This window comes from Lissotriton helveticus, chromosome 7 (genome assembly GCF_964261635.1).
Source record: "Lissotriton helveticus chromosome 7, aLisHel1.1, whole genome shotgun sequence".
NCBI classification, from domain to species: Eukaryota; Metazoa; Chordata; class Amphibia; order Caudata; family Salamandridae; genus Lissotriton; species Lissotriton helveticus.
In genome coordinates this window covers 1,747,198,001-1,747,219,342 of record NC_136068.1, presented here as the reverse complement: position 1 = coordinate 1,747,219,342, position 21,342 = coordinate 1,747,198,001, and the positions used below count along the sequence as shown (strand labels likewise).

General features: G+C 43.6%; 1 protein-coding gene across 1 annotated transcript in view; it reads right to left on the bottom strand.

Annotated features, from left to right (window-relative positions):
* Window positions 1-21,342, bottom strand: part of LOC144770732 (sialic acid-binding Ig-like lectin 13) — an 847,291-nt gene that overhangs the window by 138,559 nt on the left and 687,390 nt on the right. The window contains exons 8-9 of the mRNA XM_078655470.1: window positions 18,012-18,021; window positions 5,711-5,971 (exon numbers count right to left, since the gene is read on the bottom strand). Of these exons, the coding sequence (XP_078511596.1) occupies window positions 5,711-5,971; window positions 18,012-18,021 (271 nt within the window). The remainder of the gene's footprint in view (window positions 1-5,710; window positions 5,972-18,011; window positions 18,022-21,342) is intronic.

Sequence of the window (21,342 nt, the reverse complement as noted above, 5' to 3'; positions counted from 1 at the left end):
ATGAAGGGTGCATGTCCAGTATTCCTTCTCCCAGAGTAGGGCAGGGGCAGGCAGGTTCAGCTGTGGGTCCAGTCAGGTCCAGTGCAAATGGTGAGAATTCCTTTGTAGTGTCCACAGGTCCAGGAGTGAACTGAAGAGTCTGATGGTTCCCTTTTTATTCCTGGTGCCCACTTTGGAGTTCTGGAGTTTTCCCCTGCCACCCTACCCTGGTCACAATCTGTCTGCAGGTATACAAAGCTAGTGTGAAGAATATTTGAAGTGCACGCTTGACATGTGACAGCTCCACCCCCTCATCAAGTCAGGCTGGGCTGCATTGCCACCACCCAGACCCTCTTTTGTGTGGCTGCTTGGGAGGACTACATAAAGGGCAACTAGACCTAGGCATGCAACCTAGAAATACAGGCTGCAGACACCAAATGGTTAGGAAAAGAAAATGCCTATTTTTCTAAAAGTGGTATTTTCAGAATTGTGACTTCAAACCCGGCTTTAGGTGGGTTAATAATTACAATTCACCAGATACCAAGCATGACAGTCCCATCCTCTCCAAACAAAAAAAATCAAGAATTAAATGTAATAAGGTAACCCAATATTATCATATTGGAGAAGTAGGCCTTACAATAGTGAAAAAAGAATTTGAGACCTTTTCAATACCGGGAAATATAAAATGTAAAGGTACATGGAAACATTTTAAATACAATAGACCCTGCTCTATGAGCTGTTTAACACTGCACTACAGGCTACATACAATGACTGCCTGAGACATGTTTAAACAGGCTACTCAAATGAGTGGCACAATAAGTGCCGAAGGGCTACAAATAGTATTATATTTTCAGGCCCTGGGTAGATGTAGTATCACTTTAATAGGGCCTTATAAGTAAATTAAATGTCCCAATTGGGTGTGAGCTGATGTTACCATGTTTAGAGGAGAGAGCACAAGCACTCTAGCATTGATTAGCAGTAGTAATGCAGGGTTCTAAAGCTATGAAAATGGGTTCAGATAACAGGAGGGGTAAAGGCAAAAAGGTTTAGGGGCGGACCTGCAGAGAAGGCCAGATCGAACATACTCAAACCCATTTGTTGGTGGTATGGACACAATGAAGTTGGTTTAAAAATATCCAAAGAGGCTGAGTGTTTGATATTCCTTGAGCTCAAAGATGAGAAACTGTAACATAGTGCTCAACATCTTCTAATTGTGATATGCTCCAAAAAGACTATAGGACTAGAACAATGAATGGCCTAGGCAACCTCATTCTAAGAAGGTCTGAATAGATCCAGCTATACATTGTGGCTGAATTACGTTCTGACAAAAAGCCGTAGGGTTTTAGGATATTTCCTTCCACTGATCCTGGTATGTTTGTAATGAAGAAGTTATAGTGATTGAAAATACATGTGGAGTGAGCCTGCTGGCTAGCCTTGCACTGTATATTGCAAAGATGATCTGTTCCTAGGTTCAAACTCATTTCCGCACAGCACAGCTTCATTGCCAGAAGTTCTCTTTCCAGGACAGAATAAATGCATTCACAACCATTCACGATATGAGAGATAGAATATGTGATCTGGCTCATTATTTTCTTATGATTATAGACAAACTGATTCCATAACACACTATGAAGTATCGGGTGACACAAAAAACCTCTTGGTTGCGTCAGGGTGACAAATGACAAAGCATAGGAACTTGAGTGAAAGGCATTATTAAGCTTGACTATAGTGAACATTTCTACAGCATGTCTAATTTTTAGGAACTGAACAAAGTCACTAGACAAACGTAAAAAAAGCCAGAACAAATTGCTGATACAAACTGGCAAAGCAGAGACAACCTTGTGTTCCTTTAATATTGGTAGAAGCCAGCCAGTCTAGGATTGCAGGCACTTTCTTAGTTTACATATGTTTTATTCACATTTCCCCCCTCAAACTCCATCTCCTTCCTTATCCCCCTTTTTTCCCCTAACCTGCCCACTTACTTCCCTCACTGTTTATTTCTTGATTGTTTCTCGCTGGTTATAAAGGCACTTGTATGGATATCATGTGTGAGATCAGTTGTAGTCTTGTTCAATAATCTTTTCATATTAACCATCCAGCTTGGGTCTCTTGGGGCAAAATAAGGATTTCAAGTTCCTTCAACAGTATTCCAAAATTGAACGTCATTGTTTTGTAAAGCCTTACTTTATATTGGGCACCTTTGGTGAGTTTTTTCATCCCCAGCATCTATCATAAATTATCCAGCCATCTATTTTCCGTAGGAAGTTCCTGGTGATACTTTGCAATGAGAAGTAAATGTGAAATGAGTTGCCCCTTCCTCCCCTGTAGGGGATAATTTTCTGCTGATGACCTGTCAAGAATAATCACTTCAGAGCACCCTTGAGAATGTATTTTCTTCATCTGTTTGTAGCACTTTCTTCCTAAAAGGTTGCACCTGGGAGCACAAGATAATGGGCGACATGTATCAAGCGATTTTGTGTTCGCAAATTGGACGATTCACACAATTGGCCCGTTTGCGAATGCTAAAATGTCCTTTTACATGTATCAAAACCCATTTTGAGATTGGGTAACCTGTTACCCATTTTGCGATTGGGTAACCTGTTACCCGAATAGCAAAATGGGTGCAATCAATCAATCAATCAATCAAAGCATTTGTATAGCGCACTACTCACCGGGAGGGTCTCAAGGCGCTGGGGGGGGGGGGTCCGCTACTGTTCGAACAGCTAGGTCTTGAGCTGCTTCCTGAAGGCGAGGTGGTCTTGGGTCAGGCGGAGGTGGGTCGGAAGGGAGTTCCAAGTCTTGGCGGGCAAGGTAGGAGAAGGACCTTCCTCCTGTGGTGGCTCTTCGGATGCGGGGGACGGCGGCGAGGGCGTGGCTGGTCGATCGAAGCTGGCGTTTGGGAGCGTAGAAGTTGAGGCGGCTGTTGAGGTATCCTGGGCCTTGGTTGTGTAGGGCTTTGTGTGCGTGGGTGAGGAGCCGGAAGGTGATTCTCTTGTTGACCGGGAGCCAGTGCAGGTCTCTCAGGTGTCTGGAGATGTGGCTGCGGCGGGGGATGTCCAGGATGAGTCGTGCTGATGTGTTCTGGATCCGCTGGAGTCTCTTCTGGAGTTTGGCGGTGGTTCCGGCGTAGAGGGAGTTGCCGTAGTCCAGACGGCTGGTGACGAGGGCCTGGGTGACCGTCTTCCTGGTCTCGGTGGGTATCCATCGGAAGATCTTACGTAGCATGCGCAGGATGTTGAAGCACGACGATGAGACGGCGTTGACTTGTCTGGTCATGGAGAGGGAGGAGTCCAGGATGAAGCCCAGGTTGCGTGCGTGGTCTGTTGGTTTGGGTGCGCTGCCCAGGGTGGGGGACCACCAGGAGTCGTCCCAGGCGGAGGGTGAGGATCCCAGGATGAGGACTTCAGTCTTGTCCGAGTTCAGTTTCAGGCGGCTGTTCGACATCCATTTGGCTACGTCTGTCATCCCTTCGTGCAGGTTGGCTCTGGCGGGGTCGTTGGTGAGGGAGAGGATCAGCTGGGTGTCGTCGGCGTAGGAGATGATGTTGAGGTTGTGCTGGCGTACGATGGCTGCGAGGGGGCTCATGTAGATGTTGAACAGCGTGGGGCTGAGCGACGATCCTTGTGGTACGCCGCAGATGACTTCGGTGGCCTCCGATCCGAACGGGGGGAGGCGGACTCTCTGTGTCCTTCCGGCGAGGAAGGAGATGATCCACTCCAGTGCCTTCTCCTGGATTCCGATGTTGCTGAGGCGCTGTACTAGGGTACGGTGGCAGACAGTGTCGAAGGCTGCGGAGAGGTCCAGGAGGATGAGGGCCGCTGTTTCTCCGTTGTCGAGCAGGGCTCGGATGTCATCGGTAGCTGCGATCAGGTTTGCGATTCGCTTTTACTAAGAGGCGTGTTTATGGCGTCCCTTCCTAATACCGAGTCGCATCAGTATGTAGGAATGTTTTGTGACCGAAATGCGGTCGTAAAACATTCACATTTTACCACCTACTTCTAGTCAGTGGTAACCCATTCACAAATGGGAAGGGGTCCCCAGGGACATCTTCCCCTCTGTGAATGTTTGTTAAAGCATTTGTTAAGAGTGGGCAATAGTCCCATGGACCACTGCTTACTCTTAAAAAATGAAAAGTAGACTTTCCATTTTTGTTTTTGAAATGCATCCCGTTTTCCTTTAAGAAAAACCGGCTGTATTAAAAAAAAACATCCCTGTGATTTTAGCAATTCCTTGGGGGTCGCTAATTGCGATCTACCTCATTAATATTAAGGAGGTAGAGGGATTTGCGACTCCTTAGGAATCGCTATATGAAAGTCTTTGAGTTTCATACATTGTAAAATGCAATTACCAAATTGTGATCCTTAGAAATAGTTGTGTTTGACCTGAGGAGAGAGATGATGCAGAGCTGAGCCTGGTGTGGGGCCAAGCCACAGCCTATTCACTTGGACCTGATGAGCCTGGGCTGCACCAGAGCTGAATGATGTGGCCGTCCTTGCGCGTGACTTCCTCCACCTGCAGAAGCATTCGGGCTTCAGTGCCCGTGGAATACTGACACGCACCTACCTGCCTAAGCTCCTCAGTGGCAACGATGAGTGAGGGAAACCAGATGCCCAGAAGCAACTGGCAGAGCTTGCTAGCAAGATGTGTTTCCTTGAGCGGCAGGCAGAGAATACTGAGGCCCGATCACGAAGAAGTAATATATGCATTGTAGGACTAGCCAAGGGGTCCAAGATGTAGTGACCTACCTCTAAAACTATTTCTGGTGCTTTACGCCCCTACCAAACTGTCCCTAATCTTTTCAATCAAGAGAGCCCGTCCAAGGAGTCCCACTCTGAGGAGTAATTTTTCCCCCAGTTGTAATATGTCTTCACAACAGAGATAGCAATGTGGTCCTCCATAAGGCACATTGGAAATCACTAACAATCGCCGTTATGTTTTTCCTTGATTAAAATATTGCCGTTCAGCACGACATGCTTTCTTCACAGGGATGAAATGCATGGTCTGCGAGATATATGTATTTGCTTTTTTTTACTGCTTGGCTGCGGGTGGTTGAAACATATAAATCGCGCTTCTTTGAGGACGCTGTGGAGGTGTGAGTCAGGACAGAATGACACGCTGTTGCTGATAGATACAGACAAGGGCAAGACAAAGTCACTGATGTAGGAGGTCAACCCAGAGGTCCACTGATGCTGCAACTGGTGGCTGACACCACCGGAATCTCAGGTCGATGATGATAGGAGTTCGACCTTGGAAGCAGCACCCCGGAGAAAACTGTGCTTACGAGTTCTGATGACTCTTCAGTATCCCAAGTCTCTTTCTTTCTGGAATGATGGTTCACCTGGGGTATCGCCCCAAACTGCCTGTGGCTTGCTGTTTACCTTTTGTCTTCTGAACCACTTCAAGAGTTCCCCACTACCATCAGCCACCCCAATCCCAATGTCAGAATACAAGGGCGTCCTTCCCCTGTAAAGGCTCTCTTTGGCTTTCAAGGGCTTCATCAGTATGATCTACAACAGCTCACCCCACTTAATTGGAAGTATGCAATTTGCATGAAGTTTGTACTGTGACAATTCACTGTCTGCCTTTTGTATTGTTGTACTGCTATTGTTAGCCATACTCTCTTGCAGGCTTCTCCAGGGTGCAAACGCCAGCCCTAATCACAAGCAATACATGTTTCCATGTAGTTCTTGCCTCATGTCTCGAACGCGCTTCCGGAAAACGAATTACTCACCCAGCACACTGATGAATACGGAAGAGTTTGCCAGGCCATGTTTGTTCTTTGCAATGCACCAGTACTGTCCTTCGTCCTTGCTTGTTACGTTTGAGAGCCTCAGTGTTAGATTGGTAATGTCACCTTTTTCTAATTTCGTTTCTCCGCCTTTTATCCAGGTGAGGCTGGCAAGCGGAGAACTGTCCACTGAGCAGTGCATGTTGAGAGTTTGCCCTTCCTTTATCATTTTATTTGAGACATTTTCTTGTTTTCCAGACCAATCTGCAAACATAAAAAAGTTATACATTTTAAATAGATATTATTTTCAATGATGTTTACCAAATTATTGTCTCCTTAAGTGATAACATTAACACAGAGAATGTACAGATTATTATTATTCAATTTTCTATAATTTAGGTCTTCAACTAAAATGTTCAGCCCACGAGCGACATCCAGGTAAGCCTGTTATTCGTATGTCAAAAACAGATTCCCTGAGTATATCTCATCTCAATTCCAGTGGGATGTGGAGGCATGATGAGGAGGACAAACCTGAAGAATAACCTTGACATGTTCGAGTGCGAGAGGACTTTCCCTTTTGCACCCACAAAATAAAAACGTTTCACAAACCTTGCACACAAGTTTGCAACATGTGTTGAAGAAGAAATATGACGGAAAGAAAAGGCCCTGCTAGCAGTTCGAGTTCCTGAGCCAGGAAAAAAATATCAATACACACGAACCTAAGGGAACGCAAGACATCTAATTCACATGCATGTGTTAATAAGAAAACATTAATCAGGAAATGGAGCTCAAGGAAAAATGCATGCAAAGTGTATCACAAACATATTTTTTATTGTTTAATTTTAAATCCTTATTATGGAATATGCAGAAAATATGAAACTCATTATTGAGCCAATGTGTTATTCACTCACACCAGAAAAGAATTTACAACAAACATCTATTATTTGCTCATCCTTATTCAAAAATCACCCACACATGAACAAAACAGAGTATAATGGATATATGCAGCAATGACATTGTCGTGAAAAATTAAGCTTGATTTGATGATCAAAAGGCAATATAATCTTTATTTCATTCTATTAAATGGATTTCTTTTAAATCAATGTTCATGTGGCTTTTGTTCAATTATCTAGGTGTGTTTCGCAAAACGCCTTCTTCAGGAAGCCACGTGCTCACACTCAATAGTGCCTGCATTTATACACGTGTTTTTGTACGTAGAAACCACGGAGTCAGACCCAGCATCTAATGGTATGCTTCGCACAAGAAGGATAATATGTTGATACTATAATGAATTCCGAATGCGTCCCAGAGCAAGACTGAAAGAAAAAAAGGGCATATTATCAAGAAACGGCGTTAAAATTATTGCTGCTTTAGCGGCAGGAAACTGCCACTAAAGCAGCGATAATGGCTTTGATACTAAGCCGAGAGAACTTAAAATGCAGCAAAGATAGCGATAAAATGGTTTCCGCTGCAGTTCATGGGCACAAAGTTAATATCGGTAAATAAATAGACACTAATACAAAAGTAGACGCTCGAAGGTCTCATGGTATAAGGCGGGTTTAACAAAGGTGCCTGCTGAATGAGGGGTTGCTAAGGAGTCCTTCAAACCCGGCAGATGTTAAGTAAAAGTGGATTCCAGTGGATTCCGCTGGAGATGGGTTCAGTTACATGAATCAGTGGACTAAGTCACGATCTCATAGAACCTGCAACTCGGAGACTCGCCTTGCCTCGCCTGGGGTACCATCTGGGGTACCATCATGGTGGACGCCGTGCTGCCTTTCCATTCAGGTATCCACATCTGAAAGTCGCACATCAGGCAAGGCCTTTACGTCTATGCTGGCTGGCTGGCTGGGGGACTCCTCATTGGAAAGAAAAAAATAATGACTCTTGTGCTGACCCCTGAGCACTGGCCCACCCCAGGGCTTAGTTTACAATTTTCCCTGAAATCGACACCCTTTCTACATTCTTGTAACATAATAGGTTGAAATGATAAGATGGTATACTCTCTGTGAAGAGATCAGACTAGGGCAATAAGAATATGTAGAAGAGGCTTGGTCAACTATTAGGAGATGTCATTGGAGGGGGAGGAGCCTCTCTGCGAAGAACTCTGGTCAAAGTGAAAGCTGTATGTTGAAGAGCCCTGAACCGAGCTCTTCACAGAGAGGCCAGTACCTCAACACATTAATTAGCTATTAATTGGTGAAGCTTCTTCTAAATACATTTGTCACCCTGGTCACATCTCTTCCTAGAGAGGCTAGTCCCTGACCACACTTATGCTTTCAAGTGAAATCTTTCCTGCTTATAATGTGGAAATTTGATTTTTTATTTTAATGCCATATATGCTACAACTTTGTAGCATTAATATGACATATTTATTGCTGTGATCAACAATTAAAGTTGATAGAAGGTCTGCAGTCTGGACATACATTATTTTGCACACCTTTGTTTAGTAATGTGTCAAATGACACTAATTTGCAACCTGGTTAAATGGTAAAAAACACAAATCACTCATAGGGAATGTGAGTTGTTAAGATATGTTGACATTTCTTAAATTCATATTGCCATGAGTAGCTTACTCCAAGCAAATCTTTAATTGGTATTTGCTCATTTTCTAAAATGCCTAATACTACCATTAGAAATTCTTCAGCATCTTCTTGAGATTTACAGAAAACCACTTATATTTGTTGTATATTAACAAGCGTCTGTCCAACCTTGTGCTGTAACCGAGAGAGTTGACAGTGCACTACATAAGATTGTCTCATCAGACAGCTGGGTAGATAAACTGCTGGTCTCCATAGCACTGTGGAGCACTTAGACATGCCGCTCTCTCCAATCAGGGCCCTGATTAGTCAAGGGAGTTTCCTGGTGGCCCGGCTGCAGAGTGACAATGTCCAGAGCCGGAGGTCCTTTTGTCAGGTAAGTGTTTCTTTTAATATATTTAAGTTTATATTTGTGCGCACCCATTACCTTTTAATATGTTTTTATTTTATTTCAGCACATGTGAGAGCCTGCCCCTCCCTTCCCATTGATGCCATTCGCAACTACACACTCCCTGTGACATATTTTACAATTTTCTACAGATATACAGTACCATGTAGAAAGCTTTTCAGACAGGAGGCTCACCTTTCACCATAGTAAAACTCCGTTGTTCGAACATTACTCTTTAACCGGCCATTTTCATGCTGTCTGTTGTTCTTTACAGAGAAGTTCGTCTACTATATACGGATCATTAAGATATGCATTTATACAAAGGGTATTCCGTAACAAAGTGAAGCATCATTATATGTGTAACTACCTTCTATCTTGGATCTGACAAATGTCAGTTACTCTTGGTATAGAAGGCCAAGTCTCCATGGAAGGCTCTAACTGGCACAGAACTTGTTCTTGTGAATTAAAAAGTGGCATTATAAATTTCTGGTTCTCACATAAGTTTTTTAATGTTTTCAGTGCACTAAACATCCTTCAGTTACATTACCAACTACAGAACAGGGGGAGCTGCTGCAGAAATATTTTACCTTATAAATTAGCAACATCAGAAGGCAAAAGATTAACATTTATGTTGATTTTTGCATTTTAGTAGTGTTTGAATGTTGCTCACAGTAGCAGAAGAAACGTTTAAAGAAAAATGGAGTTTAAAATTGGTTGAAGAACTAGTTATATAATGAAATGCTATTTGCTTTTCATCACTATTTAGTAAGTGTGTTTTTATTATAACCGTTTATCTGTACATATCATACACACACACCTACACACACATGTACACACACACACACATATATATTACACAGACCCCTACACCCACGCATGCACGTGTCCAAACACAGTCACACACACACACCCACATACACTATTGCACACACCTCCATACACAATCCCTTGCACACAAACACGTCTACACCCACAAACAAACACACACACCCACACACTCAGTAACACACATACACCCCCACAGATTCAGTGATGAACTCAAATACATGTTCACACACACCTCACACACATTCACGTGGACACACAAACATGCACAACTGCACCCAAAGTCAGTCATAAACACAGACACCTTCACACATTCAGTGCACACCCACAATTGTACACACCTCCAAAAACATTCTGTCACTTGCACACCCACAACTACTTCTATACCGCACACTCAATCATACACATACAAAATTCTGAGACAGTCACACACATGCAAACCTATACACACCTCCACACGCAATCCCCTGTGCACACACAACTGCACCGACACCTACAAATACTCAGTAGCAGTCACAGACACCCACATGATTAGTCACACACACATACTTGCACACACCTCTACACATCATCATTTGCTCACACATACACACACTCAACTATCTCCACACACACACACTCAGTCACACATATACACCCACACAAAATCAGTTACACACCTGCACTTACATACACACCTTCACATGCATTTCTGTGCACACACACCTACACCCACAGACACAACCAAACTCAGGGCCTGACTTAAATCTTGGGGGTCTTCAGGCCGGCCCACCATGGCAGCGGGCCAGAGTATTCCTTCAAGCAGACAGGCTCCAGTCCACCCTATTGAGATGCATATGCAATACACAGAAGATGGCCAAGCCAGCGGTCTTCTGTGCTGCCTCAATTGCTCACATGATAGAGGGGTTCTGCCAAGCCAATTTAGATGTTCCCGTTGGGCTGGTGGCGTCCTGTTTGCAGAGTCCAGATGGGTGCGGGGACTCTGGTGGTGGGGTGACAGGTAAGTGACAAGTTTTTCTTCATGTAAAACATATATATGTAGTGCATGTGTACATATGTGTGTAGGATATGTGTAGAGATCTTAAATGTACATACTGTTGTGAACACAACAAACATACACACACCATGCAATGAATATATGCACACACCACAAACACTTATCTTCAATTCCATCAAAATGGGCTGCCTGTCAGTCGTGATCAGGGTACATAAGGACAGGGGGGGGCCTGGACAAAGATGAAGAGGGCAAAACCGCATCTCGTACCCCAGAAAAGGTGAGTATTCATCCTTTTTCTTACATTTCCACCCAGTCGAAGTAGAAGGAATGCCCATCAGAATTGCTGTAGAAACAGCCCACATCCAAATCTGAAGAGCGAGATTCGTTCCCGGAGTACCTCCACTGCCTGCTACAGCTCATCCTGCTGTATGGGTGGGCAGAGACATCCTGGCATAGTCAGCAGGCACCTGGTGGTCTGGTCTCCCTTTGCCATCATTGTCTAAATAGGGTGGGAGGACTGCCAGTTTGGCAGGAGGGAAAACTGCCAAGAAAGCCCAATTCGTCGCAGTCCCTCCAAGATCTAAATCAGGCCAGCTGTCTCACACACATACACACACAAACAGACACCACCACATGCCCAGTCTCTCACACACACACACACACACACACACTTTCTCACACCTCCACACATATACCAACACAGACACACACTCAGTCACACATATACATCCACACACTTTCAGTGATATACACACACTCAGATACATGCCCACACACACCTTTACCCACATTCCCTTGTGAGCATATACACACACAACTACACACACACACACACACACACACACAAACACACACATAATTACATGAACACACACAACCGTAGTCACACACACAGCCACAAGGACAGCCCAGCACATTCAGTCACACACAGACCAACAATTACGCACACCTCCACACACATTCCATTGTGTGCACAAACACAAAAAACAACATCCACCCCACGCACACAGCCACACATATACACCTCCACATATTCAGTGTCAAAAACACTCCCATACAATCAATAAATTAATCAAGTAATATTTGTGTAGCAGGGCTTATAACCCCAGGGGGTATCCAGGTGTTGTACTGCAGGTATCAGTTGAAGAGCCATGTCTTAAGTCCCATCCTGTAGTGGTTCAGAGAGGGTGAAGTGTGAAGGGGAAGGGTATTCCAGGCTTTATCAGTGAGGTGGTTTCTGAGCGAGGGCAAGGTGTGTGGAGCAGAGGTTTCTGGTTGGTTGGTAGAAGATCAGGCAGTGGTTTATGTAGCCTGATCCTTGGTTGTGGAGGGCTTTGTAGGGGTGGGTCAGGAGTTTGAACTGGATGGAGAGTCAGTGGAGGTCTATCAGGGGCTGGGTGATATGTATCCTCCTGGGCAAGTTGAGGATTTCTCTGGCTGCTGCGTCCAAGGTTGCCTGGAGTCTTTGCTTAAGTTTGGAGGTGGTGCTGGCATAGAGTGCATGCTGTAGTCGAGCCGGCTGGTAATGAGGGCCTCCATCACAGTGTTCCTTGTGCTGATGGGTTGCCATCTGAAGATTTTGTGGGGCATGCAAATCTTGTGGAAGTAGGATAGCATAATGACGTTAACCTGACATTTCATGGAGAGTTCATTATCCAGTATGATGCAGAGGTTGTGGGCCGGGCTGGTTTTTCTGGTGGGGGTAGGTCTGAGCTCCACTGACCACCAGGAGTCTTTCAAAAGAGTGGTGTGTCTGCCGAAGATCAGAACTGCAGTTTTGTCCATGTTGAGTTTAAGGCAGTTGTCTTTCATTCATGTTGCAATGTCCTTCATACAGTTGTGGAAGTTGATTTTCGTCAGGGTGGGGTTTTCTGAGAGTGAGAGGACAAGGTGGGTGCCTTTGGCATAGTAGATGATGGTGATGCCATGGAATCTTACGATGTCTGCATGTGGTGTCATGTAGATGTTGAAGAGAGTAGTGCTGAGGCATGAGCCTTGGGGTACTCCGCAGAGGGTGTGCTTGGGTTGGAATGTGAAGGGACGGAGGCGGAATCTCTGGGTGCATCCCTTAAGGAAGGATACCATCCATCTGAGTGCATCATTATCTGTGGATGTGTACCAGCTGGCTCATTTGGTGGGTCTGTGCATTTTGGCTGGTTTGGTTGTGGTGACTTGGTTGGCAGAGTTGAAATTCTTTATTGTGTGGTTCAGGTTGGGGGTAATGTTAGGCTGAACGGTGCTTAGGGCGTCGGTCCATTGCTGTTGAGTTACCTTGGTTCAGCTGCAGTAGAGACCACTATGTCTGATGGATGCGGTGTGCAGCATTCCAGTGAGGTTGAAGTGTACAATGGTGTGGTTCATCCAGGTGAGTTCCAAGGCGTGGCTGTATCTGATTCTATTGCTGGACGTGAAGATGGGTTCTAGTATGTGTCCTGGTTGGTGACAATCTGCTTGAGGCCGATGATTTATAATCTTTCCAGGAGGATGGTGGTGTTGGTAGAGTCATCAAGGTGGAATTTGAGGTTTCCCAGGAAGACATAGTGTTCGGTTTCGACAGCTAACAGGGTGATAGATTGGATGATGGTGTAGTTAAAGCCATTTTGGGGTTCTGGATGTGTGTATGTGAGGGTTCATCTGATGGTGGTCCTGGTGTCGGCATGGGGCTGGAAATTCATGTGTTCCATGATCTGTGTTGTGTCATTGTGAACACAACAAACATACACACACCTGGTGCAGGTGACTGACTCATTGTGTACGATGGCGATGCCCCTATTGTGTCTGCTGGTGCGGTCTCAGTGTTTCATCTTGTAGCTGATGGGAGTTTATGCAGCGATGTCTTGGGCAGATGTGTGGGTGTGCCAGGTCCCTATGACGAAAGTCATGGGGACCTGGCACACCCACACATCTGCGAAAAGTTGAAACGTTGCGAGCATAGGAATGCCCGCCTTTTCTAGTTTCATGATGGCAGTGTTGGACCATAAATGTTTATTATTTTTAGTTTGGAGTTTACTTACACTCAAGTTCAGAGTCCCTTTTTATTTAACCTTTAACTTTTGAAAACATACATAAAAGGCTTTTTTTTCTGAAAAGCCTATTTTGTTTTAAAGATGGAAAAAACAATGTTGTTTGTTAGTGTGTCAATGTCCATGTTTTTCTTTCTGGCTCAAAATGTTTGTATGTATGTCTCTGTGTATGGGTACAAGATCATGTGTTTATTGGAATGTGTGCAAGGAATTGTCTCTGGATGTGTTTGTATGTGCATGTTTGGGCGTATGTGTGCATGTGTATCCCTGAGTGCATGGGTGTTGTAATATGTGTGTGTGTGTGTGTAAATGTGTACAAGGGATCATTTGTAGAGTTATGTGCAGGTGTTTGTGTGGGTGTTACTGAATGTGTGAGCATATATGTGTGTGACTATGTGTGTGACTAAGTGTGGGTATGTGTGGTGGGGGTAGTTGTGTCTGTGCGTGTGCAGGGGAATGTGTGTAGACATGGGTGTAGCCATGCATGTGAGTGTATTTAACTGAATGTATGGATGTGTGGGTGAGTGTGGTTGTGTATGTGTGTGAGGTAATGTGTGTAAAGGTGTGTGCAAGTGTGTGTGTGAGTGTGTATGACTCAGTATGTGGTGGTCTCTTTGTGTGTGTGTGACAGAGCATGGGTGTGTATGCTTGTGGGTGTACGTGTGTGTCTTTGTGTGTGTAAGGGAATGTGTGTAGAGGTGTCTACAGGTGTGTATGTCAGTGTATGTGTCAGTGAATGTATCTATGTGTGTAAATATGGGATTGAGTTTGTGAGAGTGTGTGTATGGATAGTTTGTGTTTGTTTGCATAGGAATGTGTGTGGAGGCATGTGCAAGTGTGTTTGGGTGCCTATGTGGCTGACTGTGGATGTGTGTGAGGAGTGTAGTTGCATCTGTGTGTCTTTGTGTGTGAAAGCAAAGGAAGGTGTATATAGGTGTGTGTAGACATGTTTGTGAATGTGAGTGTCTCTGTCACTTAATGTGTGAAAGTGTATGTGTGTGACTGTGTGTGTGTTGGATACAGTTATGTGTGTGCACTCAATGGAATGTGTGTGTGTGTATCTGTGTGCGTGCTTGCACAAAAAAGTTAAGTAGAGATGTGTGTAGATGTGCATGTAAGTAGTGATATAATTAGTTACCCTCGACTGCCTGGTCTTGCTCGCTGCTGCAGTCCCCATAGCACAGAGGCATCGTTCTGGCCCTCCTGCTACCCAGTAACATGGTGCGAGCCCTGGTTCCCCCTTGGTTTTTGCCCTTAAAAAGCTCTGATTGTATTGTTTTTGTCTGTGCTGCTGTACTGTTGATTGTATTACTATTCATTGTTTTACTCTGCTGTTTGCCTGATTGTACACTATGTTTTTCCCTGGAATGTTATCTCTTTTTCTGGTCTGTTTCTTATCCATATCACTCTGGTTTCACTCCCATGCCGTCTTTTATCGACATCCAAGCCTCTTGCCCTTCTGCCTCCCTGACAGGCCCTTCCACCTCTCAGGGCTACTTAATGGAGGCCTCAGCGCAGCAACAGTGAGTAGCCCTCAACCACCTGGTGTTGCTCACCCCTCCCTGCTGCAGTTCCCTTAGCACAGAGACACCGCCCCAGCCCTCCAGCTACATGGTACCACAGTTCGAGCTCTGTTCCCTCCTTGGTTTAGGCTCTTTAAAAGCTTTGATTGTATTGCTTTTCATTGTTTTGCTGCACTGTTTGCTTGATTGCACTCTGTTTTTCCCTGGAATTTTTTTTCTCTTTTTCTGTTTTTTTCTAAATTCAGTACACTCTGGTTTCTCCCTGTGCCAGCTTTTACCACTACCCATGACCCCTGCCCTCCTGCCTCCCGGACAGCCCCTCCTACCTCACTGGGCTACTTAATGGAGGGCTCAGCGTCGCCAAACCGCCTGCACACTGAACGCACACCCAAGGAAAGCCCTTCTGCGTGCATCCGTGCCTAGACCATCCAAGCTCCAGGAACCCTGGCCCACAGCTCTACCACAGGCACTCCACCACAGAGCTCCACACCCTGGATCCCACACACAACCACAACTGCTGCCTTGCATCATCATGCTCCACATCAGGAATTCTTCACCTGCATCCACTGCCAATTCAACACCACCCATCATTTATCAATGCCTCATCAAGCAATGCCAAGGCAACCCCGTATGCCGACACCCCACCTGATCAACTCAACTGCCTCCTGACCAATGCCAGATCCCTTTGCAAACATGCCACCGAAATCTGGGACACAATGCACCATCGCACCAGCCCCGGTCGCCTTGCGGCCGGGGCGGAAAAGATTGAATATGGTGGCGGTGTCTATTAGCCATATTAGCCATATTAGCATGCCGCCATGGAAAGGCATGCGATCTTCACTTCGGGGGCCCCCTGTGGGCCCCTGGAGTGAAGGAAAGGTGGGGGGTGCACACGGTGGGTAAGCGACAGGCACCACGCGGTGCCTGCCGCTTTGTTAATGCAAATGCATATGTGCATTTTTAGCATTGTGGCGGGGGATGCTGAGAGCACCGCCCGCCACAATGCTAACGACCCCCTAGGTGTCGTTTTGATGAGAAGAGGTAAGGTATTCCATGCCTTAGATGCTTCCATCAGGAAGATCTTGCCACCCCACCTAGCTCGTTTGAACCTAGGTAGTACAGCTAATTTAGCATTAGCAGAACATAGACTTTTGTTGGGGCAGTACCATTTGAAGCTGTGAATAAGCAAGTCAGGGATAAGATCAATAAGAGCCTTATAGGATAAACAAAGCACCATGAAACTGACTCTTTGATTGATGGGAAGACAGTGCAGGTTTTTGATACCCTGAGATACTGAGACAAATGTGAGAATTTTCAACAGAAGTCCGGCTGCAGCATTTTAAAGGACTTGTAATTTGTTCATATTGTATTGATGGGTGGTGAGAAGTAGGCTATTGCTATAATCTAATTTTGACAAGATCTGAGAAGCGACTAGATATTTCAAGTTTAACAGAAATATGAGGGTACAGAAGGTGTATTAGGTGAGCTTATTCACCTGATCAACGAAATTCAGTTTGTCATCAATAATCACCCCGGAGTACAGGCCTTGTCTACCAACATTGGTATAGATCCCATAATGGCCAGCCAAGCATATGGAGTCCACAAGGGTGACTGTACTCCAAAAAGTAGGACATGCAGTCATTGAATCTGACCCCAGTGCCCTCTGCATCATTTCCAATGGAGAAGACTTTTTTGGTATCATTCGTGTAGGAGCTCAAGGAAAATCCAAAACTTCTTATCAATTTGGCAAGAGGGGAAACATAAATATTAAAAAGAGTTGGGCTCAACGAAGACCCCGTGGGGACCCCGCAAGGAAGGGAGAAAGGACGAGAAACATAGTTCTCCACTTTAACTATGTGCTCGCGATTAAGAAAATAGGATTTTAGCAGATGCAAGGCCAAACCTGAGATCCCACCATTAGCCAGCTGTCCTAGCAGCAGCTTGTGACTTACAGTGTCAATAGAAGCCGAGAGGTCAAGTAGGATAAGGGCTGCCCCTTTCCCCTGATCCCATGCCTGCCTGATCTCGTTGGCTGCCTTAATCACTGCTGTGTTGGTGCTATGACCTCTTCGAAAGTCGCATTGGGTGGCATCCAAAAGCTTATTAGATTCAAGGAAAGCCACATGCTGGTTGTTATTAACTATTTCAGCTATTTTGACCAGTAAGGGAGGCAGGAGGTGGGGCGGTAGTGGGATCCTTCTGGCCTACCTAGGCATTTTTTAGAAGAGGAAGCAGTACTGCTTTCTTCCAGATGGTGGGGAAGATACCTGATTTAAACATAGGATAGACGATAAAAGGTAGCTTGGCCGTAAATACCTCTGTAGCCTGTTTGGCTACATTAGGAGGGCAAGCGTCATATGGAGAACCAAAAGTGGAAGTTCTCAATAAAATAGTAATATCATCTGTGGATAGAGAGGTAAGCTCGCTCGTGATTTTAGCTGATTTCGATGGCAGGCTGGATAAGTTTTCTAATATAAGACTCAAAAATGCAGAAAGTCTTGAAAACGGTTTCCACTTTTTCCAAAAATATGTTGGCTAAGGTATCACAGAAAGATTGACTAGTGACAGTGACATTTCTGGTCCAGTTTGTGGTTAATTCGGTAACTGTTCGAAAAAGCTCTTTAGTTGAGTTTTTTGCATTTTTGATCTTCGTAAATTAGAAGGCTTTAGCCTTCAGAATAAGAGGTTTATAAATAGCTAATCTGTAGAAGCCTTGATGATAATCCTTGTGTTATTTGGGATGACACTGAGTCTCCTTGGACCAAGTTTGATGCACCAGTGAATGTTGATTCTTGTGCTGCATCCCACTGTAACTCCACCCTTGCAAGTTGCCTGGGGTAAATGATACGCAGGTTTTCCATCATACTCGATGTCCCATTTGAATACTCCTTCCCTGTGCTTATCAACATTTTCTTTTAACAAATTGTGCATAGAACAATCTTTTTGAACAGCTTCTCTTCAATAGATGATCCAGTGAATAATATAATTCTAGGGATTGCTTCTTTGACGGGGGTTCGTCTTCCTCTTCCTGGTTCCCCTTTTTTCTCCAGGAGCAATTTTGGATGGTGGTTGGGGAAATGCAATGACATTTGTGAATGTGGAGAGTGTTTTAATCTATCAGATGTGTTCTGCATTTGCAGCAGAATCACAATAATAAAACGGGTCTGCATATCAATAAAAATCTAGGCAAACTAGGATATAACCACTACTAAAAACAAAAAACACGCTGGATGCAAGGCTCCCCCGGGGTGCCCAAACAGAAAGTCAAAGCACATGGGGACAAAAAGTCCAGGCATTTGACTTTGCGAGGGATCTGTGGATCTAAAATGGACCAACCCAATACATATATCCTAGTTCATTAGAACAATGTTATTTATGTAAAAAAACAAACACGGATCACTGACAAAATATCGAATACAGAAATATAGAATACCCAAAATATCAATGACAAAATATAGAATACAAAAATATCGAAGTCCTATTTACAAACAGGTAAGGCCAAAAATATCGAATCAAAAATATCTAAAAAAATATATAGTTAGTTAAAATATCGATTTTTTTTAAATGTCTTAAAATTAATTTAAAATTAATGAAATAATAAATATAATTAACTAAAACATACTTAAAAAATACTTAACCTTAAAACTATTAAATAATTAATTTAAGTTAAAAAAATAAACATACAATTTTATTTTTTAACACATATATATATATTACCATAATATTAATACAAAATATACAATACTTTTACCGTAGGATAGCGGGAGAGTAACATTTACTATTACCACTCCAGCGACTGCAACAGTAGGGTAAACGTTGGATAGCGTAGGGGTAAAAATTACTATTCCCACTCCAGTGAGTGCAACAGTAGGGAAAGCGTTGGATAGCGTAAGGGTAAAAATGATTATTCCCACTCCAGTGAGTGCAACAGTAGGGAAAGCGTTGGATAGCGGGAGGGTAAATATTACTATTCCCACTCCAGTGAGTGCAACAGTAGGGAACGCGTTGGGTAGCGTAGGGGTAAAAATTACTATTCCCACTCCAGTGAGTGCAACAGTAGGGAAAGTGTTGGATAGCGGGAGGGTAAAAATTACTATTCCCACTCCAAAGAGTGCAACAGTAGGGAAAGCGTTGGATAGCGTAGGGGTAAAAATTACTATTCCCACTCCAGAGAGTGCAACAGTAGGGAAAGTGATGGATAGTGTAGGGGTAAAAATTACTATTCCCACTCCAGAGGGTGCAACAGTGGAGAAAGCGTTGGATACCGTAGGGGTAAAAATTACTATTCCCACTCCAGAGAGTGCAACAGTAGGGAAAGCGTTGGATAGCTTAGGGGTAAAAATTACTATTCCCACTCCAGAGAGTGCACCAGTAGGGAAAGCGTTGGATAGTGTAGGGAATAAAATTTACTATTCCCACTCTAGTGAGTTTAACAGTAGGAAAGTATTAAAAATTCATTACCAATTAAAAATGTATTAATTACATATCGATAATTAATTAACAAATAACATATTTAATTAATTACAATGTAATTACTTCCCACCCTATTCCCCTATAAACCCACAACCCACTACAGAATTAAATTACGCAAAAATTAAATAACATAAAAAACACTTTAAAAAATTCGATATTAAAAATTCTATATATTTTATTACCTATATTATATACTTAAATATTTTAACTTTCTATATTTTAAAAATTAATATTACATTACTTACCTTCAATTCGATATTTTTCACCACTATATTCTGTCCATTCGATATTTTGTCCATTCTATATTTTGACTTTGATATTAGTGCTATTCTATATTTTTGATTCGATATTATGTCTGTATACCGTTATAATATATCTTAATAGGAAAAAAACCTTGAAATTCACCTCAAAACCCAGGGGCTTATTTACAAGACCTTTGCGCCACCGGTGCATCACTTTTTGTGATGCACCAGTGGCGCATTTCCCTTTATTTACAAGGACACGAAAAGCCACCCTACATGGCTTTTCCTTTCCTTGGAAATACGTCCCCTTCACACTAAGCACTTTGTGTGAAATGGGCGTTCCATGGGTGTTGCCGTGGGCGTTTCCACGCAACACCCATGGATCCTGACACATTTCTGGACTTACGAGAAATCCTAAACCTGGAAATGCGTCCGAAGGCAGGCATAGGCAGGTGCAACAAGAGGAAATGTATTAATTTCCCCTTGTTTTTTCCTCTTTCTATGTGTGCTGCATTCTGCAGCACACATAGAATGAGGAAATCACCTTTTGTGATTGTTTATGTGCATTAAGTTTTTCAATTTCTATGTGAACTCCATTAAGTAGCACAAATAGATGTTTAAAAACAATATTTCATATTTTTTATGTGCATGAAGGGACACCTTGACACCACTGACGGGCTTACAAGGAGGCCATGGCCAGCATGGGCATTGCATTGCGGTACTCTAGTCCATTCCATCCCGAGGGAAATGCGGTAGTGGAGAGAAAAAACCGAGACATAAAGCAATCTATAATAGCGAGGGTATTAGGTTTGGGTGATTTTGTTTGGTACCAGAATGATCATTCATGACCTTGATCGTCACACTTCAGGGGTGAAAGAAAAATCCTTTGATATCAAAGATCGTTTGGCTGTTTTACAGGACTTAAATGAAACAAGAAGAAGTCTAAGTAACACAAAGCTAAAGCCAACGGCGACTGAAGAAAAACCACCTGTCCCAGCAAGACCTGTCTGGATTCCAAAGATTGGGGATCTAGTCAGAGAGAAGATCGCGGTGAAGAAGGAATGTGGGCCTTCTTACAGAAAAGCAGTACCTGTCTTAGCTGTCAGCGGAACAAGTTCAGTAGTACTACCGGCACTTGCTGGTAAAAAGGATAACAGAGTTGTATCAATCGACCTGTTAAAACCACAATCATGTGGCCAATAATAAGTAGTAGGCCTAGTGGACTCCCAAGAAGTAGCAGAAGACCAAACCTTGCTACAATCCAAGAGGTTCAAACTGATAGACTGATCACTTTTGATGAACCTGCAGTGAACAAAAAAGGACTATGCAACAAAGCCATGGAACTTGTGACTCTTGAAACCCAAATTACAACAGTTCGTCAAGAAACACCAGTCTACAATTATGTAGCCTCTGAACATACATATCCAAAGATAAATGAAAATCCGGAAGCAATTCCAACAATTGACAGAACTGCATCTGGCTACTTCATCAATTTCGATGACTTTTCGGATGATCCATGTGAACATGAAGAAACGCCAGCAACAAAAACTTTGAAAGAAAAATTGACTGAACTATTTCATCAACTCAAAGAAACATATCTGATTTCACCATGGATTGAATTATG